The 25,372-nt window shown below is 46.0% G+C and overlaps 1 protein-coding gene across 6 annotated transcripts in view; it reads right to left on the bottom strand.

Annotated features, from left to right (window-relative positions):
* NVL (nuclear VCP like) overlaps positions 1 to 25,372 on the bottom strand; it is an 82,019-nt gene that overhangs the window by 46,003 nt on the left and 10,644 nt on the right. For 5 of the 6 annotated variants that reach the window (XR_011996303.1, XR_011996304.1, XM_072732659.1 and 2 more), the window contains 9 exons: positions 22,812 to 22,941; positions 22,517 to 22,593; positions 22,094 to 22,228; positions 20,594 to 20,695; positions 18,723 to 18,840; positions 15,029 to 15,173; positions 6,303 to 6,567; positions 4,525 to 4,743; positions 3,508 to 3,612 (listed from right to left, as the gene is read on the bottom strand). Coding sequence is in view for 4 of the 6 variants with exons in the window: in XM_072732659.1 (XP_072588760.1) it covers positions 3,508 to 3,612; positions 4,525 to 4,743; positions 6,303 to 6,567; positions 15,029 to 15,173; positions 18,723 to 18,840; positions 20,594 to 20,695; positions 22,094 to 22,228; positions 22,517 to 22,593; positions 22,812 to 22,941 (1,296 nt within the window). In the remaining 2 variants the exon portion in view is untranslated. The remainder of the gene's footprint in view (positions 1 to 3,507; positions 3,613 to 4,524; positions 4,744 to 6,302; positions 6,568 to 15,028; positions 15,174 to 18,722; positions 18,841 to 20,593; positions 20,696 to 22,093; positions 22,229 to 22,516; positions 22,594 to 22,811; positions 22,942 to 25,372) is intronic. The other variant, XM_072732660.1, reaches the window with a different exon arrangement.

The raw sequence follows: 25,372 nt of genomic DNA on the forward strand, positions 1-25,372 counted from the left end.
TGGGAGCGTGACCTCGGAGCTCCAGATCCATACCCAGCAGATTGCCTGGCATCTCCCTCCACATTGAACTCACATCTCAAATCCGTTATTTCCAGAGCAGGATGCCTCACCATCTCCCTCCACACTCCATGCCTCCAACTAAGGCAGCTTTCAGACCAAAGCCACGGAGTCCCCCTGACCCTTTGCCTTGTCATATGGTCCAGTCCATCCACAAGCCCTGTTTGCTCTGATGCCAGAAGGTACAAGTCCACCACTCTGTTTCTCCTCATGCACCTCCGGTGCAGACTGCCTCATATCCTGCCTGGACAGGCAAAAACAAAAAAAACAAAAAAAACACAAACCAAAGCACGGTGGACAGACCCTGGCTGGTTTCCTCTCCACCTTGTTTTCCTCTGACTCGTTCTCACAGCACACCCAGCACACTTGTAAAAATGCCCACCATATGGTTTCCCTAGGATTCCCATTCATCTGTGAGTACAAGGTGGAATATTTACTGCAGTTCACAAGTCGGTCATTTGGGACAGGGCAGTTTTTCCTCAGTCCAGCCACCAGCTTTCTCTTGATCTCGAACTCACCAAGCCCTTCCCACCTCAGGGATTCTGCAACAGACATACCCTCTGCCTGGAAGAGCCTTCCCATTCTTTCCCTGCTGCTTCAGGTGGCTGGCTGGTCCCTCAGGATACTGCTAAATGTCGGCATCCCTTGAGCATCACTATCTAAAACAGCCCACCCACCCTCTCAGCCTTTCAAGGCCTCTGTTTCATTCTTCTCCTGCCTGTCCCTTCCAGATGGACAGTAAACCCCACTAGAGGAGGTGCCCCATTCACCCCAAACCACTGCCAGCACAGAGGACGTCAGTGGGTCAGTACTTGCTGCAAGAGCGAACGCCTGTGAGCTCTGCGATGGAGCAAGTGCTAGGCCCGTGGGTAGCCCATGTCGCTGAATCATTGCCCTGCTTTCCATACAACACCACATGAAGAGGAGAGTCAAGTCCATATCTAATGAAGTCTGATGCGTCCGCACTAGGTTTTCAGCTTCCAGGTGCCAGATTACTAGATTTAACCCACTAAAGCCCCCAGGAGTTTCTGAAACTATTGGAAATCTTGTCTCCTAAGTCAAGTCACAGTTTACGTTTTCTTCATGGACATCTCTGTGAGCCGCTTGCGCAGCGTCAGGAGCTGTTGGCTTCCATGCCAGGGTTCCGGGTCACTTGCTAACTTATCCTCATTCATCATCAGCTTGCAGTATGTTGGCGCCAGACATCACATGCCTTCACTTTTATGCTACTCACATACTCTCTATGGGCCAGTGTTTAGAAACATCTTATTATCTTACTGCGTTCCTGAGTTAACAAAATCACCAAGATTAGCCCAAACCTTCATTTTATGACCAAGTCCAGGTTCCTAAGTTCCAACTAGTACATGGTTCTACGACTTTCCTGTAATAACATTTTGCTTCTGCCGTTCAAGGACACTTTCTACTGTTTCAAGATTTCCAGGTATGTACCTCCTGGAGAACCTGAACACAGTTGCAAACCCTCCCGGCCGCACAGATACTGCCTGGGCTCACAGACCCAGTGAACCTTAAGCCCACCCACGGAGTCCTGGGTGAGATTCTTTGCTCTGGGTGGGCAGATGTCAGAAAGTGACTGCACAGACAAGTGCCACAGGGCTGAGCAAAGAGGAAATCTGGTCTATGATTTAACATTGTCTATGGATTTCCAAGAACCCAAGCTGTCTTTCTGCCATGGGCAGGGCTACTCACAGGCAGATCTAACTAATTAAAAAAAAAACAAACATGACAAGGCACCCAGGCCAGGGACAGGTACCGCCTGGTGAATTTACATGTTCACGGGCTGGACCTTTTTTCTGGCTGTGTCGTTTGAGAAGCACGGAACAACTGTGGTGCCCTCTGCACCCCCCCAGTGGCTCCCATGCTCCTGTACAGCCATGCCGTGTAAGAGTACTGGGAGCATCGAGCAAGGAAATTTAGTAGTACCAGTAGAAATAAGTTTGGAATACTTCACCTATATATTATTTAATATGTGGATATCTGATATTTACTAAGCAGTCACAAATTATGTGGCTACTGTGGCACTTATTAATTTTAATTTCCTATTTTATAAGTCATTCAAATATTTTTAAAAGCTAACAAAGCTAAGTAAATTATAGATGAAACATTATACAGACACTAAAAAATGACAATAAAACGTATAGAGGAGAGGGTTCTAATATGTATGACTCCAAAGGAAAAAAAAGTCATAGACTGAGAAATTTGCCCACATGAATATGAAAACCCACAAAAAGGAAATATGTCAAAAATATGAATAGTCAAAAGTGCCAAAATAAACTGATAAACACTTACAAATGTAACAGATTTTAATATATGAAGAATGATTATAAAAATCATATGCACGTCAATGGAAAAACAGGCAAAGGATATGAATAATCACTTCATCAAGAAGAACAGCCAATAAATATACTGTTTGACAAGCCCACTGGTGATTTTTAAAATGTGAATTAAATAGTGTAAGATACCACTTTTGCCTCCCAGACAGTCAGAGATGAAAAGCAGTGTTACTGGCTCTCGCTAACTCACACTGACTGGGTAGGATCTATACATACTGTCTGGAAGGCACTTTGGTGATGGAGCAGATGTAATTTGGTAATGAGTCAAAAGCTTTAACAACATGCATTCCTTTTACTGAAAAATTATTTAGGAATGTGTTGTAATAAAATGATCGGTTGAGGTGAAAAAAAAAGTTAAGTACAGGACTATTCGATGTAGTGCTTCAGTGGGGGTCATTTCTGTAAACTGTAGCATATCGTTAGGTCCAAATACTACCCTGACATAAAAATACAGAGACATATGCATGCTGACATGGGAAGATGTTCAAGGAATACTGCCTTGCGGGGAAAACATCTTAAAAACCTTGTATTTGCCCAAAACATGTGCATACAAAAAAAAAAAAAAAAAAGGTACACATATGTGTCATTGTGACACGCACATACAGAGGACATTTGGAAGGATTGACCACAGAATGAAATAGTGAGCGGTGAGAGGTACAAGGAGTGTGTCCCCCATTTACTTCTCTGTTTTTCCTACTGAGAAAAAAACACAATTATTTAAAATGACAATTATAAGGAACATAGAGGAAAATATTTCCTATGAGTGCTAAGTTATGCGAAAGCAAGAAATGAGGTCAGCTACATACAAGTATGCAACTGTACTCACTAAAAACCAGAAAAAGAGAAAATGGGGTAACTGCTGTGTTCAAACTGATGAGGTGATGGCTGATGGAAAAATCTTTTCCTTTTGCAAATTCCCAATAATGTGGTTTTCATAATTAAAGTGAGAAACTTCCCTGAAGAAAATTTGTCAGCCTTGCTAGAAGGATCTTGTAACAGACATTACATAAAACCCGCTCACTGCACCATGGAGATTAAATCCCTACTCTACTCCCTGAAAGCAGGAAAGGAAACACGTGAGGCCACACTCACACCGTACCTTTGCCAGGAGCGTTTTCCCGCAGCCAGGGGGGCCAGCCAGGAGGACCCCAGCTGGAGTCATCAATCCAAGCGCTCTGAACTGCTCGGGGCTTCGCACGGGTGCCTGTAGAGCACAACACTCACACTGGTCATTACAATGTGTATTCTATCCCGTATCTCCAGATGCATGCTACCGACCAGCATGGGGCATCTGGTGGTAAGCACCGGCGTCCCTGCTCCTGAGGAATTTACACTTAAGCATGAGTTCTGGAAACATTTTAAACATAAAAACACAACACTTCAGCATCTTAAAATCAAGATTTTTTTAAAGCTACCTAAACTTTAGGGTCTAAAGCTTTCAGACGGTGCCGTCCTGGGGGACCAGAAGCAGCACTGCCCTGCGGGGTCAGGAGCCAGACACTGCCCCCTCTACGCTTTTAGCAGCTCTGCATATTTAAGTGGATTGTACTTCAGTAACAAAGCAGAATGCTCAGGAAAGTGGAAAAGTTAGCGTGGATGAAAATCAATCCACAGTTTCATGGGCACTAAACTGCTTTGACCCGAATGAGTGTCAGCTAAGAAAATATTTCTCAAACTGTCAGCTCTTGGTTGAAACCTATACTTTTTTTTTTTTTAATGTTCACAGAATTCAAGCACAGCCATAAGAATAAGTCTAAAAGGGAAGCCTGGGTGTCTCAGGGGTTAAGCATTTGCCTTCAGCCCAGGGCGGGATCCTGGAGTTCCAGGATCGAGTTCAATATTGGGCTCCCTGCATGGAGCCTGCTTCGCCCTCTGCCTGTGTCTCTGCCTCTCTATGTGTATGTGTCTCTCATAAATAAATAAATAAAATCTTAAAAAAAAAAAAAAAAAAGAATAAGTCTAAAACAGATGTTAGAAGAATGAAAAAATCACCACTGGAGGCTTTGTGAGAATCCACCAGGACACATGGAAGAAAGCCTATGGTCAAGCTCATTTAGATACGCAGCCTAGTATGCACACCCGGGCACTGGGCCACAGCGCAGGCAGACACACCTACCAGTATCGCCATGGTGAGCTCCTCCCTGATATCTTCCAGTGCACCAATATCTGCCCAGGTCACACTGGGGACGGTGACAAAGCCTTCCCTCTTGGCAGAGGGCTGCACCGAGGACAGGGCAACAGTGAAATCATTCCATTCAATGCATAGTCCCTGCAGCTGCTCCTCGGACAGTGGATCCTGGCTTCTCAGCAACTCCAGCAGCCACTGCAATTCATCCTGAGGGGAGAAAGGAGGGGAAAGTAAAAACTACCAAGGTTGCTGAAAAAGTTATTTTGTACTTTTAAAAATTATTACTGCAATATTTCTTTTTTTAAAAAAGATTGATTTATTTATTCATTTAGAGAGAGGGAGAGAGAGAGAGAGAGAGAGAGAGAGACAGGCAGAGGGAGAAGCGGGCTCCATGCAGGGAGCCCGACCTGAGACTCGATCCCGGGCCTCCAGGATCACGCCCCAGGCTGCAGGCAGCGCTAAACCGCTGCGCCACCAGGGCTGCCCTGCAATATTTCTTTAAGCTATAGAGCTTTTGTGTGTTTTAACAACTTTCTCCACTGACACAGTCATTTATTTTACTCTGCTGAGACCATCTGACTTGGTCGGGGAAGGTCCATGGACTAATGGAATGCAGGAGGATGACTTTCGCACGCCACACCACAGCTAGCCGGGCCAATACCAGCAGCTAATAATGTTCATTCCCACAGCCATGGATTCCCATTTTTCACTTATAAATAATAGAAAAGCAGCTGAATTTTGAGGAAATGAAAATAAAGTGACTCTGGTGGCAATATAATTCACGGCACAGTGAATTCACAGTAGTCTATTCAGCACACAGAAGCAGGCCAGTTTCCTAGTACTACCCTGAATCTTGAGCCTCAAAGGCAGACTTCTTGCTTCATGAAGATATAAAAAGATGAGTGAAAAGTAACTCTGAGTAATTCAATTCCTAATTATCCTAACATATCCTAACATATGTACAGCATTATATAAGGACTATGCTTACTGTTAATGTTAACAGATAGGACTGTGGTTCGCAATCAGCAAGGAAGGAAAAGACATTTAAAACCAAAGACTGGATGCCTGCTCTGGAAAGCAGAGGCCATGTGACCTGTACAAGCCATAGTCTCTCACACTGAGCTCCTTTGATTACGAAGCTGTACGAAGCCCCTATGCAAACCATAAAGTGCTACAAAAACGTGCTGAGTTTTCATGAAGCACCAAGCTCACAGCTGTAGCACCGACCTTGGACTGACGTGGGCTGTCAACGGAGCCGCATGCAAGCAAGCTCACGGATACAAATATGCCCGTAGACCACGCTGGTCCACGTAACCAGAAGGTAACCAGAAAATAGAACTAAGTGCCCAGTGCTCCTATAGCAGCTGTCCAGGCCTGGAGGGTAAACACTGAAGCTCTGTGGGCTGTATGTTGTCACTGCAGGGACCACGTGCGTACTCTGCCAGGAAGTGAGACAGCAGGGAGGCGATGTGCAAACACCGGAGCATGGCTGCATTCCCCTGTAATTTCAGTGCACAGGAACAAGCAGTGGGTAGGCAGCCCATGGTTTGCCAACCCCTGCTCCACAATTTCATCATCCATGTTGTAAAATGAATTTATTCAGGATCAGCTAAAAACGTGAAACAACTTGTAGCTTGGAAACTATAGACATTCTGGGTGTCACGGAGAATCATTCCGTGGTTAAAATGCCAGCAAAACAGAAAACCATGCACCTCACATCCACCAACCCTGGCTGCACATCCCCTGTGAAGGAGCGGCTACAGTACCTGCACAGAGAGCACCGGTGTTTCAGAAGCCGACTCAGTGCCAACCCGGTCTTCCTGGCCTCCTTTGGAGGGTAATGTTCCCATCTCAGGATCTGTGGGCTGCTGCTCCTGCAGCGTCATCAGGACCCTGCTGACTGCACACATAGCTGCCTCTCGGCAGAGCGCCATCAGGTCAGCACCAACAAAGCCCGGCGTCAGGTGCGCTAAGTGACGGAAGGGGAAAGTTTCTGGAAGTCTTAGTTTTCTGCACAAAGTTTGAAGTATTCTGTAGAAAAGACAGGGGCAAAAAAATTTAGATTCCTGACCCACCAGTAGAAACAAACTACTGATTATTTGAGGTAAATTCCGTTTTGAGAGTAGACTAAATGGACATCTGCCAGAAATAAAAGCCACCAGATTCAAGTATACCATGAATTCTATTCATCACAAAAAGCTGTGTTGGGGGGATCCCTGGGTGGCTCAGCGGTTTGGCACCTGCCTTTGACCCAGGGCGCGATCCTGGGGTCCCGGGATCGAGTCCCACATCAGGCTCCAGCATGGAGCCTGCTTCTCCCTCTGCCTGTGCCTCTGCGCCTATCTTTCTCTCTCTCTCTATGTCTATCATGAATAAATAAAATCTTTAAAAAAAAAAAAAAAAGCTGTGTTGATACACGTCTTCACATCCAATTTTATATTAGGACAGTTCCTTCTGCAGCTTCACTGTACTCCCTGTGCAAGAAAGTCCGCTGGCCTGAAGCAGAGCCATGGTACCAGCCACAGACATGTGGGCCTCCAGGCCCTTCTTAGAAGGCCTTCTTCAAAGGCCCTTCTTAGACAATCTGCAGGAAGAGGAACCTTACAAGCCATCAAGATAAAGGGCTGGGAGCTCTGAGGCTGCTCTGCTGCTCCAAAGGCCAGGCTGGGTACTGCTACGTGGGCTTCAGCTTTGTCGCTTCTCAGCTACAAGTGATAGCTGTGCTCACTTGAAGGGCCATCGTGCGTGAACATGCGCTAAACCCTTGGAACAGTGGCTCATCGACACCAAGTGCCCACGTGTTATTTATTACGACGTATGTACCGTGATATTACAAGTTAACCTGGACGAGCAAATGCATTGTGGAATTTCCAAATTTGTAGGGAAGAGGAGTATTTTCAAGTGTTGAGCGGATGGCGAGTAAGTTCCAGGAAAGTCACTGGAGATCATGTAAGTAAACAGAAGCAGATAAACATTACTGACCCACAGAAACTCACTCACTCTATACAGCAGAACACGAAAGGATCGACCTTAAAACCGTTTTCTAAAGATCCACACCTTCTTTGCTGCCACGCACAAGAATACTAAGATCCTCAAGATGTCACAAGAAACAGCTAACATAAGATAAGTATCATTCCTTTCTCAGTTACAACTTCTCTTTCTGAAAAAAAAATGTGGGTATTTCCAGTCACCTCTGGAAATTCCAGAGGAGACCATACCCACGAAGAGATTTCCAGTTTCCAGATGGCAGAGTGACTGTTGCAGCCAATCCCACAGTGGATGGAACCAAATGGCTGTCTGGACTCCCCGCCACACCAACCCCTGCTGTTCTGGAAGCGAACCACAGAACGAGCAACAAAAAGGATCAGTCTTTATTTTTATAAGGTCTTTCAAAAGCTGCCGACTTTGGTCCTTGGTGACAGGCCCCAGTGTGGCTCTGTATAGACACCAAAGAAACAGGTGTCTGGGGTTCTGATGCTTACAAATCTTACTAAGAAGAGAAAGGCCTCCTGACATGGGTCTCTCTGTGTCAGCTCTAGCTGATGCCCTACAGTCAGTAAAGCCCTAAAAAAGATTCAAACCCCTAATAAGGGGTTCTCAGAATAAATGATTAAGGTTTAATACTGTGTTTGATGATAAATAGGATGACTTTTAATTCATTTTTAAGAAATATAGCTTTTATTTTGGAAGTTTTAGATTTACAGAGTTACTGCAAAGAGTAGAGTTCCATGTACCCCATACTCCTCTCCTATTACTAATGGCAATTCTGAGGATGATTGGCCCAGATTCTATAGAATCCCCCTAAATGGGATAAGTCTGATACTTTCATGGGTTTCAGACTAAGTTAATGTGCTTTCGGGAAGAGCGTAGAGGCGAAGCCTGGCTCACACACCTCAGCGCTGGGATGTGAACTCTGACGCCCAGGCTAGCCACCATGTTTGACAGGGTCTCCATTGGGAGCTTAGGCCCCCTTTCCACACTGTACTCGCTGGGAGTAAGTCGCCATGCCAAGCTGGCACTGAAGGATTAGGGAGCTCAACACTACATCCTTTGGGGCAGTGCATCCATGTAGATCCTTTGGAATTCTGCCCCAGAGACTTGCCTCTTGTCACCCATTTATTTATTCAATTGTTCACTTATATTCGTACAGGCCAAGAGACTCTTGACTGCCTGTACTCCTGAACCACCATTTCTGAAGAAATGAAGTTGACAGAGAATGATAAATGACCTGTGAGAGGGGATAAAGTCAAGTTAACCTTTTATGAGGTGGTGCACCAATGAGAAGGATTCCTGAGAGCAGGAACTGGAGGCCATCTGGGTGCTAGGCGGCAGAAACAGGGGCCACAGCGGAGAGCCAAACAGCACATTCTGGAAACCCTGCGTGAGAAGCATTATGACCCCCATCTTCTACATGCCCTCAGAAGACCACAAGGCCCACTCTGCCAGAAAGATGGGGTGTGCGATTCCTCACTCCTCCCCTTGCCCGTGTCAGGAGACCAGCAGCTAGACCTGCACCTGCAATGATGTCTCAGCGTCTGTTCCTTTCTTTTCTTATTTCTTTTTAAAGATTTTATTTATTCATTTGAAAGAGAGAGAGAGTGAGCAGGGGGAGGGAGAGGGAGAAGCAGACCCCCCACCCAGCAGAGAGCCCAAAGGCAAGGCTCAATCCCAGGACCCTGAGATCATGACCTGAGCCAAAGGCAGACTCTTCATGCCTGAGCCTCCTAGACTCCCCTCAACATCTGTTTCTGAAACATCTAAAGTGACTCAACAAAAACCATCTATAGAAACTGACATTGGAGTTCTAGCTAAAATGTTAGCTGGCCGTCTATCTGCTTTACAGTGTCACTCGGCCTTCAACAAAACAGCTCACACCACAGGTGTCCCGTCAGCCTCAGTCTCAGAACAGAATGGTCAGCCAAGGTCTGCCAATCAAGGAAAGTACCCGCGAAAAGAGTATTAATCAATCAATCATCAAGATTCACAACACAGCAAGAACTGTTGCTCTGACTTTACACATAACTTCTCACTGCCTCTCCCTGTGACAGAAGGCACAGGACAGACCAACACGTCTGTACACAGACACTCAGAGGAAACAGAATGGGAAAAAGTCGTAAGAAAGTTAGCAAATGAAAAAAATACAACTAGGAATTCCAGTTAAAATGGTGAAGAAAGGTAGTACGATCCCGATACAGGACTTGGGTCAGCAGGGAACAGTTATTTATACAGAGAAATGAAAATGCTAAATACGGTTACCTTGAAATTCATAATATGATTAGACACCACAAACCTGTGGGTATGGTTTGGTTATTAAAATTATTAAAGAATTGTTTGTGATGTATGTCACGGTACTGTGAGATGTTAAACAGTCTTTATCCATTAGACACCAAAGCATCTATAGTTGGAATGAACAGTGCCTGGATTTTGCTTTAAAATGCTCTAGGATGGGCAGCCCGGGTGGCTCAGTGGTTTAGCGCTGCCTTCAGCCCAGGGCCTGATCCTGGAGACCTGGGATCAAGTCCCATGTCAGGCTCCCTGCATGAAGCCTGCTTCTCCCTCTGCCTGTGTCTCTGTCTCTGTCTCTCTCATGAATAAATAAAATCTTTAAAAAAATAAATAAATAATAAATAAAAAAAATAAAATGCTCTAGGAAAAGGGGGATAGATAGAACAAGATGGAAACTGGGTGATGAGACATGGGCTCATTAGTGTCAAGAGTTTTCAAGCCCTCCTGGGACTGGGAGGTGGGGCCTCTGGTGCCTCTCCTGAGTCCACAGAACAGGACAACAAGAATCGTGGCCACGGGGTCCCGTGAAGGGGGCCACATTGTGGAGGTGGGGTGAGGATAGACGCATGGACAAGCAGGTCCATGGGTAAGCCCAGCCCTGCAGCTCCAAGCTCCAGCTGCTGTCTCTCACTGAGACAGAGCCTGAGTCCTGTACCCATAAGACTTGTGGGAGACAGTTAAAGGACTGGTTTAAGCCACTCCATTTTGCAGTGGTTTGTTCTGCAGTAACAGAAACTGGGACAGTTGTACCAGACTGCTCTCTGTGTACACGGGGATTTTCCATAACAGGATGCTTTTCAAGTCCAGGAAAACATCAACAGCTACCTTAGAACTCCTATGTGTCAGAAGTTGTGCTTAACGCAGTCCTTGCCAGAAGCCTTTCAAAGTGACCACATTTTCACCATCTTACAGATAAAATGAGGCACCATCCCTACGATTACTTCATCACAAACAAACACACAAGAGCTAGCGAACACTGGCTATCCAGGAAAAGGCCCAGGCCCAAAAGCAGAGCTGGGATTCCTGGTCTCCAGGTCCTGGCACCGCCACCTCTGGACAGCATCGTCACCTGGACCTGCTGACCTCTGAGATCACATGCTAGAGCACCCCATGTTTGGGCCACGGTCTTCCGCCCACTTGCTCTGGATGTCAGTGGGTACCTGAGCTCACCCTTTACCAAGTGCTGCTGTTTTCTACGACTCAGACCCTATGGCCTAGGTTTTCTTCTTAAATCCTAAATCTCGGCTCCCTCTCTGCCTGGACCTGGACCGTTGAGCATTACTCACAGAAAGAAACCCCAAGACCAGGCCTACGGGCACCCTCCCCCGCCAACCCTAAACACAGCCTTAAAACCGTTATCCTAGCTGGCTTATCTTGAGTTAGCCAAGACCCTCATCCTCCTCCAACCTCTATGGGTCACATACCTGACTTTCACCACATGCTCTCTCTGCTTAATTCCCGGAGGAAACACCCTTTTCCAGGAAGCCCCCTGGCCATCTCACCCTTTTCCCTCCACTGCCACTCCAACAGAGGAGCCCTTGCACCCTAGCCAAGACCTCAAATGGGCTCTAGCCCCCATTCTTCCCACCTGCTGCATCCTAAAAAGGTCCCCAACACCCCAAAATCCCTGGTGCATAACCACCTCCCTGTACTCTTTCGCAGTCACACCTCCTGAGCGAATCATGTAAGTCCACTGGGTCACCCCTTCCACTCACTTAACCACTCGACTGGGATACTGCCCAACTGGCCTCCTCGCACAGCTCTCAGCTCAAGTGACTGGGGCCACCAGGTGCTCAGGTCTAGAAACAATTCCCAGCCCTGAGCTCTCATGACTCTGTCCTGCGGGAAACATCCACTTCCCCTCACTCCCATTATAGACATCCTCGTTTCCCGGCACTCTGGCCGCTCCTTCTGTACTTTCAGCCTGCCCCAGGGCTTCTAGCCTCTGCTCCTCAAGCTCAGGTCCTGCTGGTCTACTTTAATGTGCTCATGATTCCCCAGCTTTCCCTTCCTCAGAGCTCCGTATTTGTCCAACTGCCAACTTGACATCTCTATGTGGACAGCCTACAAGCATGCCAAGCTCAGCTGCCCTGATCTACTCCATCCCTCCCCAAATCCTCTTCCATAACTGCTCATCTACAGTATTTCATATCCCCTCAGAGAAAACCATCAGCACAGATGCTGAAATCAGAGACTTGGGAATATTCCCTTCTGCTCAATCATAGCCCCCCCTTCCATGCATTTGTTCAGCCAAGAAATGCAACGCACTGGCTCTACTTGCAAAATGACTTTGATTGCTCCAGCTGTGCCCCCTCCACACTCCTGCCACCTGACACCCATTCCAGCCGTGCCCCCTCCACACTTCCGCCACCTGGTACCCACTCCAGCCATGCCCCCGCAATGCTCTAGTTATCTACCCATATTCCCACCTTCTTAATCGCAATGCCATCTCATGTGGATTTATAGGAGCCCCTCCCTGGGCCACCAGAACCCACTCTTGTTCTTCTTTCATTCATTCTGCATGCTGTAGCTATAGTGATCTTTTCAAAATAGAAAATCTGTTTCCATTAGTGTCCTGCTTAATTTAATTGCTTTAATTCCTTCCTACCTCTCACAAAGAAGTCCAAAGTCCTTACCGGAGGTACCTGAACTGCCCTCTGTGTACCTCAATAGCCTTTCCACACCTTCTCTCTTCTTCTACAGCCATAGTGTCTTCCAGATACCTGGACTCACTGGGCTTGGTCACAATGGGGCCTTTAGTCGTGCTACTCCTGCCTGGAATACCCTCACTTGCCATGTGATCAGTTCACTGCTATTACTCTTAAAGTCTCAGCTTTCTCAGAAGAGCCTTTAAGAACCCCTAGACCAGGTCTGCTTTGCCTGATACATCCTCCCTAAGACCCTGTTTTCATCTTTTTGTACTCGTTCTTTTAGTCACTCACACTAACACTGAAGTGTCAACCACTGTTTCTCCCTCCTTAGTCCACAAAAAGGTACTTAAATATTTCCTCAACTAATGAATGACCTTCTAACAACTGGTGATATACTGACATACCTCAATTCTACTTATGTATTTTCCCCATCTTAGAATTTAACACATTATCTGCATACAATGATATAACTATTTTGCTTTTGCACTCAGAGCTAGACACAAGTATAAAAGTAGGAAAACTGCATACTGCCTTTGTCAAAAATTCAATCAGAAATACTCTTTCTTGGGGCGCCTGGTTGGCTCAGTCGCTGGAGTGTGCGACTCTTGATCTCAGGGTTGTGAGTTCCAGCCCCACATTAGGTGTAGAGATTGCTTAAAAATAATTAAAATCTTAGGAGCGCCTGGATGGCTCAGTCAGTTGAGCGTCTTGACTCTTGATTTTGGTTCAGGTCATGATCTCAGGATTATGGTCTCTGGAATGTGTGCACATGTGTGCACTTGCTCACTCTCTCAAATAAATATATTTTTAAGTAATAATAATGATACAATCTTAGGAAAAAAAGAAATACTCTTTCTTAGGGGATAATGAGTATGAAATAGGTACTAAATATTAATATTCCAAGATGAAATTGCAAGATGAAAATGTTCTAGAAACTTGCTGCAAAGTGAATAAAACTAATATTACTAAACCATATAGTTATTAAAAAGTTACGATAAGTTTTATGTGTTTTTTACAAGAATAAAAATATTTCAAAATATGCTTCCTTAAAAGATTCTCACTTGTAATTATATTCAAGAGCCATCCTCTTTCAGGCTTTGAACCCTGCTCTCCCCAGCTGGCCTTAAGCACAGTAGACACTTAACACCGTCTTCGGTTTCTGACAACTTGTGCTGGCCTCCGGGACTAAGCCAGAGTGCCCAGCCTGCATGAAACTATGCCAGGAGTGCCTACAGAGCTCACTCTGAGTCTACAATAGTGTTTAGACAAATTGACAAAGGCAGCCATCCTAAATGTAGATACCAGAAATATCTGGATCCCATTAAGTATACAAGAAAATGGCACCATTAGAGGAGAAAACTCTGACAACTTCCTAATGGAGTGACTGGACTCCTCAAGAAGTGACACTGTGAGCCTCCCTACATGATGTTGAGGAGACCTCACTGCCCAGGCAGTATTCCTGCCCAAAGCATCTAACCTGAGTGTCATCAGGAGGAAACAATCAGGAACATCCAAATTTCAAGGCACCTAGAAAATACTGATGTCATGAACACGCTTCCTCCCCGAGGAGGCAGGGTAAGGTTATAGGTTCGATCCCAGAGTGGATTCTAGGTAAAACACAAAACTACACAAACAACTAAACAGGTACATTCTGGAAGCAACTGGGAAATCAGAACAGACTGTATGTTGAGGTAATGCTCAACATGTGTTTGCTGAATAAACAGGAACCACTTACATGTTAAATATCACTGAGCTGCGAGTCTAAGCACACGTGGATAAACATGAATGGCTGAATGTGCAGGACCACACGTGTGGGAATGCAATCAGCACACGCCTGACTGTGACGATGGCAGCGGAGGAAGATGCCAGCCAATGATCCAAAACCATGAGGAAGGACAATGCGTTCCTTCCCCCTTTCTCCCCATGTGCCCTATGAGCACTTCTCCTGCACCCCCAGCCTCCTGGCCTGCACTGCTCCCTCCCTCGTCATCCCCGGACTGTCCCCTCACTGCACACCATTCTTCCAGAAAGCTGCTGGGGACCACAGATGCCACAGCTAGTGTCCTGAACCTAAGCCACAAGCCACCACGAACCCAGTATTACAGGAGAACTCTTTGTGGGATTCCCGCTCCTCAGCCTCAACAATGCCTCCTGTGTGGTCTTTGCTTCCTGAGATACTGGTGGACATTTCCCTGCTCTGCAGACACTCAACCCCACCTCCTAGGACAGGCTGGCCCTGCAACGAACACATACAGCTTGCAGCTCTCCAGCTGCCTCTTGTCACAAAACCTGTGGTCTTAAGGTAGATTAGCACAACAGATGAGTGTGGTGCTTGACATAACCTCCACGCAGGCCAGCAAGCTCGGCTCCATCCCATGCCTCCCCACACTGTCCCTTAGCTGATCAGCCAACTGAACATCACCAGCCCTGGATTCAAAATCAAAGTTACTGGCGCAAAAAACGAAGAGAGTGAAAAGGTTATGTGGTATTTGTCCCTCCTCGTTTCCAAAGTGTTCAGTTCAGATGTTAGTAAAATTCATCTGACAAGAGTGTACCTTTCCCTGGAGGCTTCGTCTGGGATCCCAAGGCATATCTCTCGATCAAACCTTCCTGCCCGCCTCAAAGCAGGGTCTAAGGAGTCCGGTCGGTTAGTGGCTCCAATGACGAGGACTCGGGCCATTGCAGCTGTGGTATTCAGATCTAGTAAGAATCAGACACAGGGTGAGGGCTAACGAGACACCGGGAAAGGACGACAACGGCATCTACCTAAGTCGTGTGAGCAAGAAGAGAGTGTCACATGTTTGACAGCAACATTTATACAAGCTAATGTTTACTAATTATCAATTAAGGGAGAGAAGTGAGGAGAATAAATACACACTTTGTCCTCAAGCAGCTCACAGTCTATGGAGAAACCCACCAGACGAATCCTGTGTAGCACAAGGAAGGGAAAAAACAAAGCATCACAGTAACTCCATGGAAGACAGCATGGGTTCTTGGGGGGTCATAGTCAGGGAAGGCCTTGGAGGACAAGCCATAAGCAGATCCAGGTTAGCAAAATTACACGTGAACCAAGGAGTGAGGGACCACAGAGGCACAGACATGCATGGTATGCTCAGAGAGGGGCCCGCCAGGCAGCGACTTTTTAGGAAAAGTAGAAGGTGGGGCCCAGCATGTCTTATTCTCTCAAGGGAGGCAGGGAGTCCGAGGCTGCACCCCTCCCAGGTAATAAAGTGGTACGATGATGCTAAGTAAGGAATGTACAGACTAGTCTTTGCCGACGGAAAGGCAAGAAAGGCTCTCCTGATCAGATCTGTGTTTTGGAAAGACAATTCTATCAGCAGAGATGAACAAAGGCGAGCAGTGTTCCCTGCAATGAGTTCATGTGCTTGTGGCCGTCAGGGTACAGAGGAGGGAAGGCAGGACACAGGGAGAAGCCCAGGTGCATAGTGAGTCCCTGAGTAGGGTCAGGGGAGCACATCGTCTGCACAGGGAGGAGACGATGCAGCCGTGGCAGCACATGCTGTCGGGTATCCGACAGGCAGCAGGGAGAGGAGCCAGATGCTGGTCAAAACTCAAGGGTTCCAACTCATCCGTGATTCCTGAAGAGCTGCATGCAGATAGCCAGCGGCAAGCGGGCAGAAGGCGACAAGAGAGGGCCGAGTGTGGAGCCTGTCAGACCCTGTTAGTCTGAGGGACGGGTGGGTGGAGGCAGCCATGTCAGGGAGCTGCTAGTTAGCAGCCAGAGTGCCCGGCCAAGGAGAGGAAGGCAGTGCTAGTGCTCAGGCCACGCATGCCAACAGCCCAGGGTGATGCGGCCCATGGGACCAAGCGCTCTCGAGAACCACCACGCTGATGCTCTCTGGCTGCTCACTGTGCGCGAGGTGCAAGGGCACAGTCGCCTCCTCGGCCAACCTCTGCCACACCTGTGACAGGTAGGTTCTCAGACGAGGACAATGAAGAACAGAGGTTGGGACAGATGAGCGTGAAAGCCACTAGACGATCCTCCACAATTCTCCCAGGATTAGCTTCAGCTATACGTAGGGGACAGACATATATTGGGGGTACAGTGTAGACCAGAACAGAAACACCAACGTGTATTCAGCAGACAGTGACTACTCCTTTGATAAAATTTTGGATTGAGAAGAGAGGCACAAGGCGGTCAGCGTGAGTGAGACAGGAAGGCTCTTAAATACTTTTTGAAAGTTGCATAAAAGCTCAAGGAGGGGATTCATGCTCAAGAGCTCATAAATGAGCAGGAGAAACTATAGGAAAATGAGGTGGCACGGCACAGTCACCGCACACAAGCTTCCCAAGAAGGTGTACCTCCACCAAATGCCACCTGTTTGGAGGCCGGGACAGAGCCCAAGCCACCCCCAGGCTGCTTCCTGCAAGTTCTAATGCCCATAGCTACAATGGCCAATGGGACACCTGCTTCCTTGTTCAAGGTCAGGTCACTCAGACGCAGTGGTCTCAGTGACATGCTCTGAGCATGTCAGGGGTCAGGAACAGAGTTCAATGAGGACAGTCATGGGAATCTAGCTACAATGGCCAATGGGACACCTGCTTCCTTGTTCAAGGTCAGGTCACTCAGACGCGGTGGTCTCAATGACGTGCTCTGAGCATGTCAGGGGTCAGGAACAGAATTCAGTGAGGACAGTCATGGGAATCTGTGAAATCTGCAGTCATGAAATAACCCTTCTACAGGAAATTGATAGCAACGGAAGTGCTAATGTCAAATACGATTTCTTCCGTTGCATAAAAGATAAAAATCAGATCTTAGCCAGGACTGGCCACCCTCTCCTGCCAGTAGCTTCACGACAAATTCTGTTCTTTCTCTCCCTCTTCCCCAGTACGATGCAATCATGATAAACTGACATTATGTTAGCCACAAGTTTGAACTTTGGAAAGTTATAGAAGAAGCAAAGTGTTATTTCTTTCCACACAGAGTAAACCCTGCCTGCATGGCACCAGCTCTCCTAGACAAAACACACATTTTTTGCAGGTGGCCTATTAACTGGATACAAGTGTGTAAACATCTGGAGCCAAGCCCTGGCTTTGCTGATGACCCACTGTATCCACTAGGTCCTGGCTTCCTGCACAGCACTTCCTCATAGACAAGATAATGTTTTAAGATGTTTTCCAGCTCTTAATAATTAGAATTATGCCTGAGTTGAAGTTTTTTAAATTAGGTAAAGTTAGTTCTCTTAAGTTCTCTTATTACCTTGTTCAAAATCATTTAAAGTTTTCAATTATTAAAATTCAAATTTGTAAACTCAAATTGATATTTTATAAAATTCTCAAACTGTAGGGGAAAATGACCACCTGGGACAGACTATTTGGGGCGTGACTGGGTATGCTGAACTGTTGGAAGTTCTCTCTACTCCATTCATAGAGGGGACCCTAAAACACACGCACTATGTCGGAAACCACAACTAACGGGGCTTTCAGGAAAGTTCTAGTAACGGGCAATCTGGTTACTCCTTCCACACTGTAAAATCTCTGAAATCAGAATGCATCTACGATCATGTGATAAATTCTGTGTTGCATTTTGGCAGGTGGTGTCTCCTTCTTAGAGGGACATAAAAATGATAACCACGTATCTCAGAACTGGTAATGATGTAGCTTCAATCTGGTAATTGAGAACACAGGCCTCAGAACATGGCAAGAACATCTTACATGACAACAGTAGAATAAGCAACCTGCACCTAGCACCATGAGAAGCACATGGGCTCCTTCCAATTTTCTTATGTATGTAAACCCCCTGCTATTTCATAGTGCATAGGATCTCGTTCTAAAAGTTATCTACCTTCCCTCCAAATTTCTACCTAAATGGGAACTGAAAAACAAGCTACAGACTGGGAAGAAGTAATTGTAACATGTTTACCAAAGAATTTGCTTCCATAACAAATTAAAATAAAATACCCCTTCAAATCAATTTTTAAAAATTCAGTAACACAATCGGCACAGGATGAGAAAGGGATGTGGGGGTGATACAAATAGCCAAGAAATAGGGAAAGATAATCACCCTGCAATAAAAACAGGTAACTGCCAAGGACAATATGGCAATAACTCCATCTTCACCAAAAGACCATCAAAGATGAAAACACCCAGTGACAGTTGGGGTGGTGGAGGACTTGGACACAGTGTGGCTCTCAGAGGATGGGGCAGCACATGCTGCAAAACTTTCCTACAAAATTTGAAGTGTGTAACCTCTAACCATCACCTTAAAATGAATAATTTTACACTGACCATCCATGCAGGTTAGGAGCTGGGCTACAATTCTTCGTTCCATATCTTTTGAAGCAACTTCTCTCTTGGGGGTAATTGCATCAATTTCATCAATAAAAAGGACACAGGGTGCATTTGACTGGAAATAAAAATATCACAAAAGACAATCGTAAATACATGCTCCATACTGCAGCATAGTTTAGTATGCATGTTTTAAAGAATCTTGAAGTTCAGGGGTCGTTCAGCAAAAAACCAGCACTAACAGAAGGCAGTTCCCAGCACATCACTTGATTTTTATCTGACTTAGGACGCTGGACAGGGGACAGTGAGAGACCACACACAGGCTGCCAGGCTGCCAGCCCTCTTATCCATCTGCACTTTGCAATGACCAAGTCCCCAAAATTCTTTCATAAATGAGGCATATACGTGATGCTATGAAATACAACCAGTGGGTGAGCATGCACAAAGCTAGAAGACCAGCACTGGCTGGCTGTGAGGACCATGCTGAGGACGGAAGGGAGGTGAGTCCCCAGTCGTCCAGTGTGGACCACAAGCACCTTCCCCTTGTGTGTTCTTTGAAGTTCAGACTAGACTAAGTGGAGAGAGGAAGTTAAGAAAGAAGCACCAACCACCTGGAACGAAGCCAGGGACATGGGAAACAGAGATATAGGGGATGGTGGGGGCTGGGGAAGGGCCGTGGGGGTTCAGGGGCTGGGGAGGGAGGGAAGGTGGGGACCAGGGGTTTGTTCAGGTTGGGTAGACACTGGGGGTGACAGTCACACAACATGCAAGTGTACTTACTTAACACCAAAGAACTGTGTACATTTAAAAATGTTTAAAATAGCAAGTTTAACGTTTCACCACAATAAAAACAAAAAGAAAGGAGGACCAGTTAACACGAAAAATGTAAATAAAGGGACGCATGGGTGGCTCATCAGTTGAGCGCCTGCCTTTGGCCCAGGGCATGATCCTGGAGTCCCAAGATCGAGTCCCACATCAGGCCCCCTGCATGGAGCCTGCTTCTCTCTCTGCCTCTCTGTATCTCTCATGAATAAATAAATAAAACCTTAAAAAAAAAATGTAAATAAAGATGTTGAGATATGCAATCTAAAGCACGGTCCCTCCTAGTTACTGAGTGACACGGATTACACTAGGAGTCCGGCTCAGCAGCTAAGGCACCTCAGCCCCATGGGGCTCACAGCAGTTCAAGGGAGGATCTGGCCCATCACTGGCTGACTGGCTTTCCGTCCTCCTGGGACAATAGGATCTGCCCATGGCCAGGAAAACTCAGTGAGAAAGAGGAAGAGGCGGTTCTGGTCATCAGAACTTGGCTGAAGGGGAAGCACACAGTTCTCAACAGAGGACCCCAGTATCTGCTTGGAAGTTCTGTTCTCTGGCCCATATGCCTCAGAGCACCCTGCTTCATCAAGTAACGGGGTGGGGGGGGGGGGACCCAGGACTCACTAGGCACCTGCTGTCACCCTCATTTTGATGTCAGGAATTACAGTGGGAATCCAATCCGTCATTTCTCTGGTAACAGGATTTTCTTCTCACAGGTTCACTTAGAGAAGAGTTTATCCTGGCATTTCTATGGCTACTCTTACACTGTGATAATCCTAAAGGTGAACAGTTTTCACACTGCTTGCACACTGTCTGGTAAACTTAATTTGGGGAAAGTGAAAGTGAGAGCAAATACCACCAGGACAATCTATTTTCAACCCAGAAGCAGCAGGCATGACAGTGTAGAACTGCTCACTAACTGTAGTTACACCTGACTTCAGATTCAACAGATTACTTTGTCCGACAGCCTGTATCAGTGCATCTACTATAAACATTTGGCTGTGTTGCCTCGTATGACCCAATGACCCAACGAGGGTCGGCACCAGACTCACCACAGCCTGCTCAAATAGCTCTCTTAGCTTCTGCTCGGATTCCCCAGACACCCCAGACACAACCTCCGTGGCAGCTACCTTCAGAATTGGGAGGTCCAGTTCCTGGGTAGAAACACATCAAAGAATGGCCACATGTCAAAATGTACCTTCCTACATGTTCCTCATTCAGTCCCTGTCTCAAAATTCCATTTTTGGAATGCTCAATTTTCTGAGAAACTTCATCTTTCTGTATTGGTTTGTTGAAAAACATTATTTAGAAATCTACAGTTTTGTTCAAGCACATCGACTGGATGCCTTCCACTTGTCTATACTTTACAGAAGTCACTGTGAGATCCCATTGTCATCTCCAGAGACAGCTCTCCACCCCCCACCCCCCCACTCCCCCACCCCGACCTCAGCCAGAACAATTTCCCAGTTATTTACCTGTCGGAAGGAGTGCCAGGGTCATGACACACTTGGGTCCTACTCACCCTACTGCCACGTCTCAGCCCTGCACCCAGAGGAGCCCAATGCAGAGGAGGAGCCGCCCTGCTAGTGCACATGGCGACCAGCCTGCCTGCACCCTACTAGCTCTCCAGGCCATCCTGAAAATCACTTCCTCGCCCACAGGCATCCCACAGAAACACCACACTGTTATCTTCCACCCATGACTGCTGTGACTGCATACAACATTCACCTGTATGATGGCCATTCCACGTGGCCTCTCCTACTATATGGGGTTTACTTATCACTGCATTTCAACATCTGCCAGGCAGTGGTCACACAACAGTTTGGTCAACAGAGGAACAAATGAGGCATCAGAGCACTAACCTATTCATCACTGGTATAAAACGCTATTCTTCAAGCTGAAGTCACTCATTTTGCATTTTACCACCTAACACAGTTTCTGAAAAATCTGATGGGACAAAGAAAATATTGCTGCCTTTTAATTTTGCCAACTAAGTATCATCACCATTTCAGAAAGGCTAATTAAACACTAAAAAGTACAAGAACGTGGGGCACCCAGCTGGCTCAGTCAGTGGAACAGGTGCCTCCTGACCTTAGAGTACTGAGTTCAAGACCCATACTGGGTGTAGAAACTACTTAAAAATTAAGAAAAAAAAAAAAGATAAAAAAAAAAAAAAAGTATAAGAACATGACTCTGAGTGGAAATTCTCAGTAAATTTAGTTCTGTGAAAAACAATACGATCCTTAGTTTTCTTATTTACTGTTTTTGAGAACCACTGGCTTAAAGGGAAAGAGAAGTAACTAAAACATAAACTGTGTATTAAAAAAGGGTGTTTGCAGCCAGGTCATTTTGCTCCCCACCCAACCCTTGCCATATAAATAACTGGCTGCATTAAAACAAACAGCATCTCACAAACAGCAGCACAAAAGAGGGAAGAAACAGAGAGGATGGATCCTCCTGAGAAGATGCCAAGTGTGGTTCAAGTTGACCGAAAAGGAAGCACAAAGGCAAACAGAACGAAGGAGCAGGAGCAAGACGCACGCAGAGCTCACCCCAGCAATAGCATGGGCCAATAGGGTCTTCCCACAGCCTGGTGGTCCGTGTAAGAGAACACCACGGGGCGGCACGGCACCTAAGTGGTGGTACACCTCCGGGTGACGCATGTGGATGAGCATCTTGCAGACTTCCTAGCAGAGAATGGGATGCAGGGTAAGTGGAACTGAGTAGACACTGAATAAATAGTAACTGCTACTATTACTCCTGCTAGAGCAGCGTTCCGCACATAGGTTGTAGTTCAAACAATGAAGAAGCTGCAGGCACTACACGCCCTCTACCCCTCGGCCCCCTGACAGTATGAGCCAGGTCTGCCCCTCTGCCCTTCCCAGGCTCCCTTCCACACTCAGTTCCTACCAGCAAAGAGACGCAGGTTGTTTGAATAACTGATCAACAATAAAGCCACGTGCACCTGAACTAACCTTTAATGTCGCATCATTGCCTCCCACATCTTCAAACTTCACCCTGGAGACCTGTAACTCCAGCCCCTTGGCTTTAGCTGGCAAACAAAATAGGAGACAAAAAGTGTGTGATTCGTTAGGAATTCAGAGTTCTATTTAATAATGTCTAAGGAAACTGAGGTCCCTGGACACTGAAGTCTTTCATCACAGATGTCACCACACCTAGCAGGTCCCCCAAGCATGATGGCAGGGACTGGCACCACCTCTTCCGAAACCCGCCTGCCACCGTGCCTGCCCCTGAGGACGCATAGCCCACCTTTCCTGTGCAGGACACCTTCTATTTCCCCATCTGCTTCCTGGACATCTTTCTTCCTTTTGTTCCCTTTGCTCCTCAGTCTGCCTTTTCTTTTCTCATTACTCTCCAGAAGGGAAGCATCTTTGGAATCCTGGGAAGGAAAAGAAACTTAAATATGCCATGCCTGAAACCACAACATCAGTGATGTATTCTTCAAGACGGGCATTCCTGGCCAGGCACTGGCATCAGTTTCCAGCCCCTCTGCTCAATCATGGTCTCTGCTGAAGACTGGCCACCTTTTCTGCAGCTGAAGCTCAGTTTATAGCCCACGCATGAAAACTTCCTTTCCAGACTCTTCCTCATACTCCCTGGACACTGAACCTGCAAGTGTATTAGAGCCTGCCACAATCTGCTTATATCTGAGAAATTCTGCATCCCTCATGGAACTGTGAGTCCTGGGAGTGGAGACATTAACCTTCGTCTTGTGTTTCTCACCAGCCTTTCACCAGAGTGTCTTCATGTGATGTCTGATGAATCACTACATTAAACAGCACTACAGAGCTGCTTTGAAAGCCATAAGAAAGTATAATTCTGCTTAAGAGTCAAGCTATTTCCTTAACCCTATAATAATGTTTTCTAAGGACAGATGATGAATGTTCAGATATGAAAAAGGCCCAGTAATAATTTAAAGGAGAAGGGTTTTGCCAAGTCAAGTCTCATTTCTTGGAAACCACTTACAGTGGTGCTGGCCAAGAGAAATACAATGCCATATACAGAATTTTTTCCCCCAAAAGATTCCATTTATTCATTCATGAGAGACACACACATAGAGAGAAGCAGAGACACAGGCGGAGGGAGATGCAGCCCGATGCAGGCTCCATGCAGGGAGCCCAATGTGGGACTAAACCACTGAGCCACCCAGGCTGCCCATATACATAATTTTAAATATGTTCCAATAGCCACGTTTAAAAAAGGGAAAAAGCAATCAGTGAAGTTAATTTAGTATTTAATCGAATATATTCAAAACATTATCATTTTAACATGATAGAGCCCAATGTGGCACTAAACCACTGAGCCACCCAGGCTGCCCATATACATAATTTTAAATATGTTCCAATAGCCATGTTTAAAAAAGGGAAAAAGCAATCAGTGAAGTTAATTTAGTATTTAATCGAATATATTCAAAACATTATCATTTTAACATACAATCAGTATAAAAAATTGAGAGGTCTTATGTTGCTTTTTTTTAATAGCAAGTCTTCAAAGACTAATGTGTACTTTATTATAGCACATCTTTTTATTTTATTTTATTTTTATTCATGAGAGACACAGAGAGGCAGAGACATAGGCAGAGGGAGGAGAAGCAGGCTCCCTGCAGGAGCCCAATGTGGGATTCAATCCCAGAACCCCAGGATCACGTCCTGAGCTGAAGGCAGACGCTCAACCACTGAGCCACCCAGGCACATCTTAACTCAGAAACTAAATTTTAATGCAAAATACATAATTTGTATTTAGGTTCATAAAATTTAGAACTAAAAGAGTAGATTTGAGGTGCCTGGAGGGCTCAGTCGGTCGCTCAGGTCATGATCCCGGGGTCCTGGGATCAAGCTCCACTGTTCCCTGCTCAGCGGGGAGTCTGCTTCTCCCCCTTTCTCTGCCCCTCCCCATGCTAGTGTGCACTCTCATTCACTTGCTCTCCTCAAATAAAGTCTTAAAAAAAAAGTAGATTCATATACCCAAGTTGTTCCAAATATACTTAGAAGTTTTATAATAACTGAATTGACTACTACTTTATAAATTTAAATTACAGATTTAGCTCCTCATTTGCACTAACCATATTTCGAGTGCTCAAGAGCACCTATCACACCAGAGAGTGAGCCCTGGGGGCGTCTGTGGGACTACCGTGGGACAAATTCCTATAAATTCGCTCTCATTGTGTCAGTTGTTAAAAACAGTCAGTTAAGGATGGTGCCCAATGTGTTCACTCTGTGATAATTCAGCTTTACTTTTAGGTATGGTATAGCTGAAAGGTTAAAAAACGGGTGTCTACTTATTCTGTACGTTTTCATGGTGTACCCATTTGTGCAGGCTCCCTTGAGGCATTACCCTCAGGGGAAAACGAGCCACATGCTGCTTTAGAGCTCCCTCTGACAAGGACTGACCTTCTGAAACACACGTGCAAAGTACCTATTCTTTATTTAACCTGCACCGGTAAGTGCACCTTGGAAGGCCATTAGGCACTAATTCAACAAATTGACAACCACATATCAGCTGCATTTTATTTTTTTAATGATTTTTTAAAGATTTTATTTAGAGAGAGAGCAAGAGAGAATGACAGAATTAGAACGCATGAGTAGGGGGAGGGGCAGAAGGAGAGAATCTCAAGCAGGCTCCATGCCCAGTGCAGAGCCCCACACCAGGCTTGATCCCAGGGCCCTGAGATCACAACTTGAGCCAAAATCAAGAGTCAGATGCTCAACTGACTAAGCCCCACAGGTGCCCTGTTCGCTGCATTTTAGCCGGGGAGACATTATTAAACAAAACAAGCTGGCATTCTAGAGGAGACAGTCAAAGAAAAAAAA

This window comes from Vulpes vulpes, chromosome 13, assembly GCF_048418805.1.
Source record: "Vulpes vulpes isolate BD-2025 chromosome 13, VulVul3, whole genome shotgun sequence".
NCBI lineage: Eukaryota > Metazoa > Chordata > Mammalia > Carnivora > Canidae > Vulpes > Vulpes vulpes.